This window comes from Melanotaenia boesemani, chromosome 13, assembly GCF_017639745.1.
Source record: "Melanotaenia boesemani isolate fMelBoe1 chromosome 13, fMelBoe1.pri, whole genome shotgun sequence".
Classification (NCBI taxonomy): Eukaryota; Metazoa; Chordata; class Actinopteri; order Atheriniformes; family Melanotaeniidae; genus Melanotaenia; species Melanotaenia boesemani.
Genome location: NC_055694.1, coordinates 25,549,618 through 25,562,688, shown reverse-complemented (window position 1 = coordinate 25,562,688; position 13,071 = coordinate 25,549,618). Strand labels below are relative to the sequence as shown.

The 13,071-nt window shown below is 38.7% G+C and overlaps 1 protein-coding gene across 7 annotated transcripts in view; it reads right to left on the bottom strand.

The window, feature by feature from the left end:
• hdac7a (histone deacetylase 7a) overlaps window positions 1–13,071 on the bottom strand; it is a 65,085-nt gene continuing 52,014 nt past the window's right edge. For all 7 annotated transcript variants that reach the window (XM_042003859.1, XM_042003860.1, XM_042003858.1 and 4 more), the window contains 9 exons: window positions 12,670–12,725; window positions 11,227–11,314; window positions 10,934–11,053; window positions 10,745–10,842; window positions 4,003–4,121; window positions 3,549–3,682; window positions 3,306–3,387; window positions 3,001–3,139; window positions 1–2,914 (listed from right to left, as the gene is read on the bottom strand). In XM_042003859.1, the coding sequence (XP_041859793.1) occupies window positions 2,872–2,914; window positions 3,001–3,139; window positions 3,306–3,387; window positions 3,549–3,682; window positions 4,003–4,121; window positions 10,745–10,842; window positions 10,934–11,053; window positions 11,227–11,314; window positions 12,670–12,725 (879 nt within the window). In that variant the 3' untranslated portion in view covers window positions 1–2,871. The remainder of the gene's footprint in view (window positions 2,915–3,000; window positions 3,140–3,305; window positions 3,388–3,548; window positions 3,683–4,002; window positions 4,122–10,744; window positions 10,843–10,933; window positions 11,054–11,226; window positions 11,315–12,669; window positions 12,726–13,071) is intronic.

Genomic DNA, 13,071 nt, shown 5'->3' with positions numbered 1-13,071 from the left:
TGGAAATACTTTTTAATCAAGAGAAAAAGGCAAAGGGTAAAAAATAGACAATCTTTCTATACATACACATTGTGAGAAGTATGAAAGAAAATACAAGTAATGAACAGAATGAAACAAAGATTTCAATGTCATGTTTAGAGATACAGAGTTAACACAAGTCCAGTTAATTAAGTATTACCAATACACCTGCTACTGAATGCATCAAGGCACACGTGTGACGTGTATTTTGGTCTTGGAGTTTCTATTTACAGTGTCTTTCTTTAAGAAGAAGGTACATATTACATCAGTAATGAAGGGAATTAAGAGCTGAGGCAGTACTGACCTCTACATAAGATAAACAAAAAGTCAGTGGGAATATAATACAAAGATCATTTACAGTATTTGACAACACACACACTTTAAAACTTACAAATTCATGCAGAAAACACATGACGTAGGTTAGCATATGCACTAATGCACATGCAATCACTGATTCTCGCTCTCTCACACACTGGACAATGATTACTTCGTAGACACAATATGCACCTGGTGGGCATGCTGGGTAAGACCGACGCAGCATACTATTTCAATGGGTCTCCTATTGAGAAACATATTAAACTACAAGAAAGAGATGCTGCGTCTCAAAAATTCTGGCTGGTTCTTCAACAACAGTGGGGCCTATGCTATAGCGAGACCTTCCATTTTCTACTCCTATCGAAAGGAAAAGATCCTCAGCCTTCTGTTGGGCAGATGATGCCCAGGGTCTGATAAAACTGAATGCAGATTTATTTCTGAATAGTAAACTATAATTTCCTTCAGCCAGTTTATATATCTCTTTCACTCGTTCAAATCTGACAAGAGTTGAAAATTAGAATATGCCTGCTTTTCAATTAAAACAGATAAGATAAAGAAGGAGACAGCTTTAAACACAAGAATTTCAGACCAAAGCCATGTAAAGAGCAAATAGTTAGTCACATCTGAGTATAATTAATCTATGTTTTAGGAGGGTTTAGTGTCTAGATCCTGTTTTAGAAGTTTGTCCTTTTGTTTTGTTTTTTTTTTTTTTAGTTTAGTTTTTTTTTTTTTTTGGCCAGTAATTAGACTCAGCCGCCTGCAGTTCTAATCCTTAAACATCAGTACAGCTCATCAAAAACCTAACCTGGCCAAAATCCTGCACAAATCAAAGCTCTATTCAGTTGCACGATAACCTCTACACTACTAAATTATTCAACTTTTGGAATGCAGAGCCCTTACATGCTCTGTAGCAGAGTCATAGTAAAAATGATCAAGCATTTGACAAACTGTAGCATGGTGTCATCCAGGCTAAGCATAGTCTCTTATGGAAAAACATTACAATAGGTTTTTTCCAACAAGTAAAACTAAATACATCATCTTCCTTGGCTTGAGTGGGACTCATTTTCTTTAAGGTAAAACATTCAGACCTTAAGAGGTCATTGTACTCGTAAGCAAGAGGTATACAAGACTGCATAGGTGACGTACACCTAAATCCACAGGTTCAAACTTTGTCTTTTAAATGGAGAGTCCATACCTGCTCTTGTGTTGCTTCCCTAGTCCCATCACCAAACTTAGGATGTTTTAAGGCAGTTTTCTTTGGATGATGTCCATTAAGTGCATTAACAGTATTGCTAATGTAAAACAATACAATGGTCCTCAGTGGTGCCCGGGTGGAATGAACACTCCTTTAGTCTCAAAATATAAACAATAATATACAGTATTCAATACTAGTGGTACATCAACAGTTCATCATTGCTTTGTACATGTGTGTTTTTTATGTGTATGGTGACTAAATAAGACACTGAACAGCAGTGAAAAATAATCTTGATCTAAAAATATAGCCTACTTTTCAGATTTAATTAGGAATTTCAACTACAGTATTACAACTACGGCCCATATGTAAAGAGTAAGAGGCTTTGTAAGACATCTTAGAGAAAAACCGGGAGAAATATAGCAAACATCATTTAATCCAAATCTCCAAAAAAAAACTATTAAATAATCTACAAAGAGGAATTGTTTTATCCCAGAGCTTTGGAATTTCTTATGGTTCACATTATGGAATGAACAGTGCAATAAAACAACAAAGGCTAATTGTCTTTTGTTTCTACAAAACCAAAGTTGTCCATTTTGTGACTTCATTTTCTTTTTTGTCTTTCTTTGTTGTCTTCTAGTGGTTAAGCTGTATGTAATAACATCATAAAAACACATAATATGATGACATTGTCACGTTTTCTCTGATATTATTGCATCTTATCCATCAGGCATATGTGTACATACTTTTTCCCTGGTGTCACACAGTAATCTGCGTCGTTTTGCATCCTGTTTGGTCAGCATTTGCTTCAACTCTGACATGTGAAGCGATGTGGGTAGAAACAAATTTGTATTCCAGTCTTCTCCTGATGTTGGTTTTAAGATAAGGCAAAGTTAAGGCAACAAATCAGCTGCTGGTACACAGTGCTTCAAGGAGAATCGGAGCTGAACTCCACATCTGAATTCTCTCTGACTGTTCTGAAGATTTGTGCTCACAGTGGTGTCGCACCAGACTCCTTAACACACGCACGCAGTCTAACGTCAGTCGTGAGAGATGAAAAGTCTATAAAAGTGAACTTGTATTGCTCTTTGGTGAGGTTTCTGAAGGTTTTTCAGCTGCAGATAGTGCCGTTGGCTTCAGCCGAGTGGTTACCAGCATGGAGGTGCTCCAAACGGCAGGTCCAGCATTGTGTTGTTGGCTGGTGTAAATGTGTGGAAGGCTACCAGGTGGGGCTCAGCGGTATTGCAAGAAAAACACCATGTCCATGAAATGGCATGGGCTATCTGAGGCTGCAGGAGGGACACGCTCCCTGAAAGTGAGTTCTACGAAGGATTGGTTGGATTCTCCTACATGGAGTCGCTGTCATGCTCCATTGGCTCATCAGTGAGGCTGAAAGAAAGTGAGAAAACACAGTTGGTGTCATATGGAAATTGTGATTTATGACAGAGTGGTTGCATTGGACGTGTGATCTGTACCTCTTGTTGGACATGACCCCCACAGAGAGCGAGGCCAAAGCATTGACAGCATCTGTTTCCTCACAGTCTCTACTCTGAGCAGCCAGGAATGACAGTCCCACCGTTGAACTGTGGTCCTTCACATTCTGCCAGTACTGACCTATAAAGACACACAAACACATTACAAATGGCAGATTATTCTGGATCTTGTTCTGGGTTTACTACCATATAAAGTGATAATTACAAAAAGACAAAAAAAAAATGCCAGAGAAAAAGGGCAGGAAGACAATGAGTTTGGTAAAAGTTAAAATATTACTGCTGCTTACTTTGTATCTGTATGACAGTCTGAAGGGAGCGGACTGCATTGGCGTTGGGCTTTTGAAGCAAGACATCTTCTGGCATTGGATCCTACACAGCCAAAAAGAAAAAAAAATCCCCTTTAGACATCTTAAATCCAGACATTATCTTCCATAACTTATCAAATAATTGAAATTCTTCTTTCTTTATCATGTTCACCTGTGAAAAGCAAGAAGAGAGTAAAAAGCCCTCTGTTACCCAAAATGCTTTACCTGTATTCCCAGGAGCGCACTGACACAGGACTCCGATGCATCACAGATTGCCGTGAGGTCGTGACCCCCCTCAAGGGCCAAAACCAGACGCCCTCCAGCAAGAGGCATCAGCTGGCGGGTCAGGAAACCAAAACCTGTGGCGCAGAAACACAGAGACATGTTAGCGTGAAGTGAACAGTCATTCTAGACAATTACTTCACCAGCTATCAAAAAGCATTTGCTATAAAATCAAAATGATTTATTAAAGGGGAAAAATACTTTTAAAGAGATTATAATTAGCTTTACATAGTAGAAGGAATAATCCTGCTCTTTGGTCCAGGGCTTGACTGCAGCTGGAGCAAACTATTATTATATCCAAAGGACCACAAAGTTAAGCTCTTAATAGCATCTCTAGCTAAAAGAAAAAACATAAGATCCTGAGGTTTTGCAGGCTGTGCTGGAGAACTGTGCTTACATTTGGCAGAGACCTTGTACCCTCCCAGAGGAGCTGGGTGTCCCTCCGCAGCATCAAACCCGGCCGACACCAGAACCATATCCGGAGAGAACTCCTGGGCGATAGGTATCACCACAGACCTGCAGGGATACACACACACAAAACCCCTCTTTAACTTCAAGTACCAGGGAAGAGATGGCTCGACTGGGTCCCTGGTTTCATTTTCTTAATAAGAATAAAGTCTGCTGTGTTTTGCCATAGAAATTTTCTTCTGCATGTTTGTGCAATATCCTCTATGTAATGAGAATCTACTTTTGTATTATGACACAATCGATGTGAGAAACACACTGCTGCATAATCATTCAAAAACCAACTCCTTGTATATATGTTTTTTTTCCTCATGCTGGATAATTTATACCGTATATAGGAAAAGAAAAATCTAACATCAGAGTATGTTAATACTGAATGGGACTGGTCACATGAGGGGACAACTGGAGGGTTTAATTTGCACAAAGTCTACAGTCAATGTAAAGAAACTGAATAAAAGCAGCTACTATACTGCATTTATAAAAATTTATTGAGTTGCTACATTCACATCAATACTAGGACTTCTGAATATAAAGAAAGAGGAAATACACAGAAAAAAAGTTAATTCTGAACTTCTCGATAAAAAACACTTCAACAAGGTTCCCGCTGATACTGAGGCCTAACAACCAGTTTAAAGCTGAATCAGGGGTTCATCATTCCCACTTAAAAAGGCCTAATCATGGATTATCTATTTATTCATGAGAACTGTCACTAATATTTAGTGAAATGTAGGTTTTTTTTGTTTTGTTTTTTTGTGTTCTTTAAATCGCACCAGGCATTTTCAAACAGCACAGTCTCCTGGACACAACAAATATTTATGATCCAATCTGAAGAAGTCATTAACTTGACAAGTGAAACAAGCTTTGGCAGATTCCAGACACAGCAGCTCAAACAAAGCTGACAAAGGACTATTGTTTTTTTCTGCTGGAGAAGCTGCAAAGCCTCAAGTGAGACAAATATGCTCAACAAAGTCATATTGCTGTCAGCTCTCATGCACAGTTTTATTTGTGGTCTTCAAACTGATGCATATTTCCTTAATGCTATTGTTGTCAGGAGGGAAAGCTGTGCTGTCCGGAGGTGGGGAGAGATTTGACTGTGCAGTTTGATGCCGTCGGCGAAGTTCAAAGCTGCAGTGTGTGAGTCTGGTTCCCATTAGAGGCTTGTCACTCTCCTCACGTCATTGAGCACAGAGAAAAGAGGAAAAGCAGTCCATCTGGGATCCATTTACCTTCATTATTCTGCCCGGGGACTTTTGAGACCTTCCTCCCTCCTCTTTGTACACACTCAAGCACACATGCACATATCCAAACACATTCTACTATCATGATCACATGCAAGTGGACAACATGAGCTCATATCCAAAAATGAGGACACACAGAGATGAAACACACAAATCTATTCCAGCATTAGCATAAATAAACATTATTCACATACAAATGCAAACACATGGAGCAGAAATTATCTTTGCATGTCATCCTGTTGCTGGTGTAGACGTTTTCATCCCCCAAATAATCCATAAAACAGCCCTAAACTTTATCAAACTGATGTGGCAATGAAGCAAGAGTATGCACACACTCCTCACTCACCCCCACATATATACACACAAACAACACCCCACCACAAAACCCAACCCAACCTCCCCTGTAGACCCATTAAAGCTGCCACGGTCCCCCCAGAGAGAGTAACTACAGGCAAACTAATGGAAAGACGGAGAAAAAGAAGGTGGAGGAGAGAAGGGATGCTTATTAAAGATCAATCATGGGAGGACAGGAAGAGGGAGTGTGTGTGTGAGTGTGTGTTGGTTGGTGGTGAGGGTCGGGGTGATGGAAAATAAGGAGGGTGCGAGTGAAGGATAAGGTGAAAATGCAACAAAGCGCCCTCTCTGAAGCTTAAGCACACACAAACCTTTACCCATAAAATGCATTCATTAAACAGGCTCTAGAGATTTTTTTCTTTTCATGCAGACCACGTTTGAAATTTTTATTAATTGCAAAGTGGGCGCACAGCTATTTACGTAGTGGGTGGGTGAGAGGTGGAGGTCTTTTAGATTTTGACTACAGGAAAAGAATAATGCTCTTTCTGAGCGGTTAAAATAAAGCGCTGTCTCATTAAAGATGAAAAAATGATTATGTGGACCTACAGGCTAATAACAAAAATAAGGAACTCTAATAAAATTTAATTTTAAATAAGCAATTATTTACTAATTCTGAACATTTTCTCTTTACATGACAGTTCTGTTTTTATCTCCCCACATCCTCTTACACTTTTAAACAGCTTTATGAGAGTAATACCTGAGGGATGTGGTATATATCATCCTGACCTGCAACTTGTTTTGTTTTTTCAGAGGTTGTGAGAACTGCCAAACTTTTTCTTAATGAGGTGCCCAACAGCTAATTTGCCATCCATGTTGCGACCTACCTGTACTGTGAGCTCTTTCCAGTGAGTAAAAGTCTCTGTTAACTCTAGTCTTATCTCTTGCTTTGTCCCTTTCCTCTCTTCCTCCAATAATGTCTTCTTGCATTTCTTTGAATCAGCCACGGTGCACATTAAAAACGGTCAGTGCACCAGTGTGTTTTTATCTAGTTGCTGTCATGTGATGTAGTTGGCTGAAACGTGATGTTCCAGACTGGAATATTAAGTTTATGTCACTTAATAATAAATGTCACTGTGCCATCAGAACGAGTCAGAAACACATACTTTTAGGGTCAAGAAGTTACATGGTGTTGCTTATTCATCAAGCTAATACTACACACATTTCGAACTGAGTAAATGCAATACTAACACAACCCACTAAATAAAAACATGTCACACTGACCCCTCCACGGGGTTCATATGTGACATTTAGATGTCACATTTAAACCCCGTTGTAGATGCCAGTATTGGATGGTTAAACCCGCTCTGCACTCGAGCCTGAGTTTGTACAACATCTAAAGAGAATCTTTAAATCCTAGATAAGCTTTCATGTTAATATCAGTTTTATTATTACTACTTTTACTACTTATTTACTACTTTTATATAATGACAGCATAACTGTATGAAAGGTTTTGATGAGCGCTCAACATCTCAGGCTCCAGGCAGAAAGAAACAAAGAAAGAAACTTTTAGAACGTCTATTAATTCCAGACCTGAATTTAAGACTGTATGATCTGTTTTATGTAATAAAAGAATTAAAGTCAGAATCAATTTTGGTCTTTATAATCGAACGAATGGTCCCTCCTAGCCTTGCCTAAATACCATGGCTTTTGGCAGTGAATGTTTAAAAAAAAAAAACAATGTAGAGCCAAGATTACTTTTGATCTGATTTAAGAAATGGGAAAGCAGAAAAATCTGAATTTGATTTATGAGCAAAAACTCCTTTTGTCATATCTTGAGGGCACATCTAGGAAGCCTTATGGATATTAAGCTATTTATCTTTTAAAGGAAGTGCTGTCAATACCAGCAGATTGTTGTAATATAATCCAAATTGTTACTAGTTTTAGCCAAACTGGATATTCACTGACATGAACGTGATCTGCTCCTTCTTAAAAACACTGGGGAGTAAGTTTTGTTCTGTTCAGCAGCTCCACAGGAAGGTCAGAGGTCAGAAGCGTGCTACAAAGAGCAAATGCTGACAGGACAGAGGATCAATGTTTTGCTCAAATAACACCAAAATAAATTTTTCCCCCTCTTTGGGATGTCCAAAAAGCATCTTCTAGACAGCAAATGTTAAATGTGATGAATTAACATTTTTATACCACATTTCATCCATCACTGAAATATAAGTTTGTAAAAATATTCACGCTTATCAATTGTCGCTCTTTCAACTCAAAAGTGAACAAAGAATTTGTTTGGTTCTTTATAAATTGATGTTTTAGTGGGATTTTTAAGTAGGGGGACGGAAACAAACAAACAAAATAACAATTCAGAAGATTACTGAGGGTGATGCTATTTTGTAATTTTATTAGAATCAGTATTATGGCTCATCTATTACATAACTGTGCTTGTAATTTGAATGTTTGCAGCTGATAGAAGCAAATACATGCATGTGTTCAGTGTCACCCTCCCCCTTATGTCTGAGACCTATCCGCTGTGCCTCTTTTCCAGCAACTATGCGGTTGCAACAGTTTCCTTAGGGTTTGATGCACCAGACGACCAAAAAGCCCACACAACTAAAACTTTATTGGTGCTAAACACCCACCAATGACAATTATCCAACCCACCAGCAGGAAGTAACAGTCCGCAGTCTGTCAAACACCAGAACTGGAGAGCATTTACTGTAAAACATCTGAAGTTATTGGAAACAGGGTGCGCCAGACACATGCTCCCCAAATGACAAGGATTATTAATTACGCAAGAAGTACGTCAGAGGGAATGTGGAGCCGAGTCTCTGATCAGCTTAAGTGTGTTTGTTGTGGCTCGGTGTAAAGGAAACATGAGAAATAGTCTAACTGTAGTTCTGCTGATTATCCTGATGTCGATCAAAAAAAACATCTTTACAGGTGGTGGCAGAACTATTAAGATAGTACATGTAGTAAGCCTTTTTAGTCTGTCTCCTTATCCATTAGATGTTTATCCTTGACATCATTCTAAACCTGCTTCCAGTACCTGAACCAACCTCGAAAGTAAGGATCGACTGATACATCGGCTGAAATATCGGGAGTTTTTGTACTGGTATCGGCATCGGCCGATACGTGAGCACATGTCGGTGTAATTTACAGATAGGCATCCACAGGCAGCTCTGTGTTGTTGGAGATGCTGCATTCACATGCACAGCCTGCAATACTCCTCCCCCACTAGCAGAGTGCCGATGGAAAGCCTGCTGCTTCAGTTTCAAAACACTGGTAAGTTTTAAACTTTCATATCATCTTTTAACTGTTTAACTTGCCTGAAATATTCTTACAAACATTTGTCACATAATTAACACTAGAACTCCCAGAGCCATGAAATTCTTCATAAGGCTGAAGCCCCTCCGCCTCCCTGCGGTGTCAATTTACATCTCATCAACTATGTGTTCTCATGTAGGCTAAATTAGCACTATTAATGCTTTCCTGGAAGAACCACCCTCCTCTTCAGTTCTAACTTTCAGCTCAGTTCTCTCTTGTATGTTTTTACCGAGTGCACTGAAGGAAATTATATTTGTTATGAGATAGAATCTTGTACACCATCCGGGTTTTTAGATCTCTGACAGGAATGATTTCACAAAGCAGCGGATCCATCAGAGTGTTCAGCTGTTATAACAGACAAGTTAACGTCCTCTGATCTATAAAGTTAAATAAAAGAGTAAAAACTCCTACGAGTTCTAAATCATCTTGTTTTATTCTATGAAGTCTAGAAGTGGATGCACCGGAAAGCTGAGGAGAAAAAAAAAAACAGCATGAGGCAAAGCCATGCGGCAGGTGAAGAGATGTGATTGGAGCTAGCCGTGACTTCTAAATAGTTGTTTTAGCCTCATAGTAAATAGAGTAGATTGTCATGGCAGAATTGTTCTTGCCTTCTGTCCACTTGCAGGTACCACTTCGCGTACGATGGCAGCGTGCATGTGGTTGATACGACTGCGATGCGGAGAAGGCAAGAATATCCGCGTGACGTTCCTCTGCCAGCAAACTGCAGAAACTTCTTTGAGGTGTGTGTGTTTCAGCGCACTGACGATGTAGATGTTTATTCCTACAAGGTCCGGTATGATGTAAAATACAGCGTCGATCCATCTCTGCATCCCACCCATTACAGAATGCTTCCACATTATCAGATTTAGAAAGTCGGAAATCTAAAAATATAACTCCCGTGTGGTGAAAATAACCACCTGCTGCTGGACTAAGATTATATTTCTTCTGTTTTTTTACACACTAAACATTAAAACTGAATGAAGTGAATTTCATTTGACAGAGTTATTGAATATGCACATTTCACAATGTTAAAAATGACCATCTTGGCTGTTTTTGTATTAAATACTAATCTAATGTAAAATAAAGATTTAGCTCAGAGATTCATGTCTCCAGATTTAACCTGAATGTAAAGTTAAAAGTGAGCAGAGCAGATGAAAAATCAGCAGCTGTTCACTCATCTGGGGTTCTCTAAACGTTCAGACTGCAGCGGCTGCTTTTCATCTCATACGTGTTACTCATGTTATTTAGCAGAAATTCCACGTCACAAGGACCAACTTCTGAGGAGACTGATGAGGAGGAGGAGCAGCTGGATCATTACCTACGGGAGCCTGTGCAGGTTAACGGGAGAAAATGCAGAACATTTCTTCTGTTATAACCTGCAGCTCCTAAACTGGGAGGATTAAAAACTTTCAGAACTTTCGTTTTAATAAACGTTTCTTTAAAAGCCAAAAAAAAAAGAGACTCATAACAATGTTATTTTCATTTTTATGATTTAAGTTGAGGGGGAAAAAAAAAGCAATTTCGGTTCCAAATATTAGTTTAAGAAAATTGGCAGCCCGTATCAGCTGTGGAAAAAAAACATCTTCTGTGAAAAATAAAATGAATAATAATAAATCTTAGGAAATTGGAGACGAATGTAAAGTGTAACTGAAGCCATATTTTCTTAAAAGGCGCAAAGAGTAACTGGTCTTAGTCGAAGATAGGCTCGTTGTAGCAAATTCTTTGTGGAAATCCTATTTGTGCAATCAGACTTTTTACTCTCTTATCTTGTAAGTTTGCGTTGTACTGTTGGCACAAAGCAGAGGTTGGTTCTACCTGAATGCAGCGAGGTACTCAGCATCTCCCATGGGTGGGTCCAGTCCTCCTGTAAATGCCACATTCACGTTGAAGCCCTCACCGACTCCAGAACCAACCTAAACTCAACAACAGAATAAAGAGCTGACATCATTCCTGTGGTTCTGTAACTCACAATAAAGCTCTACAGGTCCCTTGATTTTTACCAACCTCAGCTGGTGACCCACTGCCAGGGAAGAAGTTTCCACCGTCATAGCGATGAAGGGAGATGTAAAGGACACTGGGGTCACTGTAAAACACCTCCTGGGTGCCATTACCATGGTGAACATCCTAATCATTGGGGCGAGAGACGATATGTCATGTAATAATTAACCACACTGCAGGAGAAATCTTTTTTATAGACCATCATTTATAATATATAAGTTCATGTGAGGATCACCGTGGCTCGCCTACAGTCAAAACAACAGCAGTAGCTGGAGGTCAGAGACAACAAGATGTCTTACCCAGTCAACAATGAGAATCTTGCTGATGCTGAGCTTGTGCTGGAGCTGCTTGGCAGCTATCGCCACAGAATTGAAGTAACAGAAACCCCTGACAGACAAAGACAATGGCAAAAATCTTAAAACAAGCACTTTTAAAAAGAAAGAGGATTTAATGTTATGTATGCAGTTATAGAAGCAATATATTCTGAGGTTTGGCTGTTTCTAAATTTATTTTAATCTTTCACCCCAGCACTTAATGATAACATTAACTACAGATTTTCTCTACAATGCAAAACTATAAAGGAGTCCACAAGTCATTCTATGTCACAAAAATGACACTAAATATACTGCAAGATTAATAAAATTCATGAAGTCCAACAAGCAGTGATGTGGATCCCATTGAGATCCGGGGTGAGGCTTTAAAAGCCATGCTGATAAATGTCATGAAGTCAAGGAAGGATGTGAAGGAAAACTCATCAGTCTCATCTGGTATTGAGGAGCCCACACAGAGCTCTAACTAGGCTGCAGTATTTATCTGCAATGGTGCCGTAAACTACGTCTTTTCTGAGAGTGAACTACAACTTGAGCATAAAGCTATGTTCACCTTACCAGAAATTTTGTTAAATTTAGATAAATTCCTGTTCAATAAAGTTATAAATCAGTGGTTCACAATCAAAACTATGATCACTCAACTGCCCACTGAAACTGAGCACATGTGCATGAAATGAGCTGTAAAAACACTTGGGAAACTGAACTCACATACACGAGCAATTCTGCAATGGAAGTTGTTAGAGTTATTGATATGACATTTAATGTTACAGGACGTCAAACATTTGTCCAACTATGAAGACTGAGAAGAACAAAAAGGGTAATTGGCTAGCTTTTCCTAGCTTAGTGGCTAATGCTAGCAGTTCTGCAGGGTTGTAGGTTTATGAAATGAAGCACAAAACACTGGAAGTGTCCTCACACATGTTGCATAGCAACATATTTATTGTATTGTATTTCTGATCCTGGACCACATACTGAAGTTAAGCAAAACATTGAATCAGTTCAACATTCCTGCTCTTCAACTGTTATCTAATTCAATCATATGTAGAAAACATTACGTGTGTTTTAAATAGTAACTACACTCAATATTGATATGGGTTTGCATTGTTAGTAAATCATGTTGAATTTTGTAAAACCTTCTTTTGTTATTTTATTTTAAACATCTGCTCAGACACTGAGGTCAAACATGTGACACGGAAAACTGCTCAGGATAAAACACAAGATAAGTAACCCCAACATAAATAAATAAAATAAACACGCAAGCATGGATTAAAATTAATTTAAATATCTTCCACATTTTGTCTTTTCTTTCTCTCATTTCTTGAAAACCTTTTGTGGAGAAGTTGCTGTCTGTGCAGTGAGAACAGGAAAACTCGCCGAGCACAAAACTTAAAACTCATGAACACACAGACTTACATTGGATTGGAGGGGTCTGCATGATGTCCTGGCGGTCTGACCACAGCAAAACCATTCTGTGCAGAAAAGGAAGACACTATTCATCAGTGTTTCGCTCATTTCAGTAGCCTTTTATTTTAACTGTAAAAAAATCATTCTGTCATGTCTCTGGAGAAGAAAGACAAGTTGTTGTTTTTCCCTACATGAAGGTGTGCATTAAGTTTTTTTTTTTTTTTTTTATCAAATAAGCTTATTTCTACTGTTCGTGTGGTTTAAAAATTATTTACTTGGATCTTAAACCCTTTAGATCATTGTAATAAAGAAAAGGAATTTAGGCCACAAAGGGTCAGTAAAACTTTTTTAGAAACTTTTTGAAGTGGCGTCGGGATCCCATGAGGCAGGGAGAGCTTATTTGCCATATTC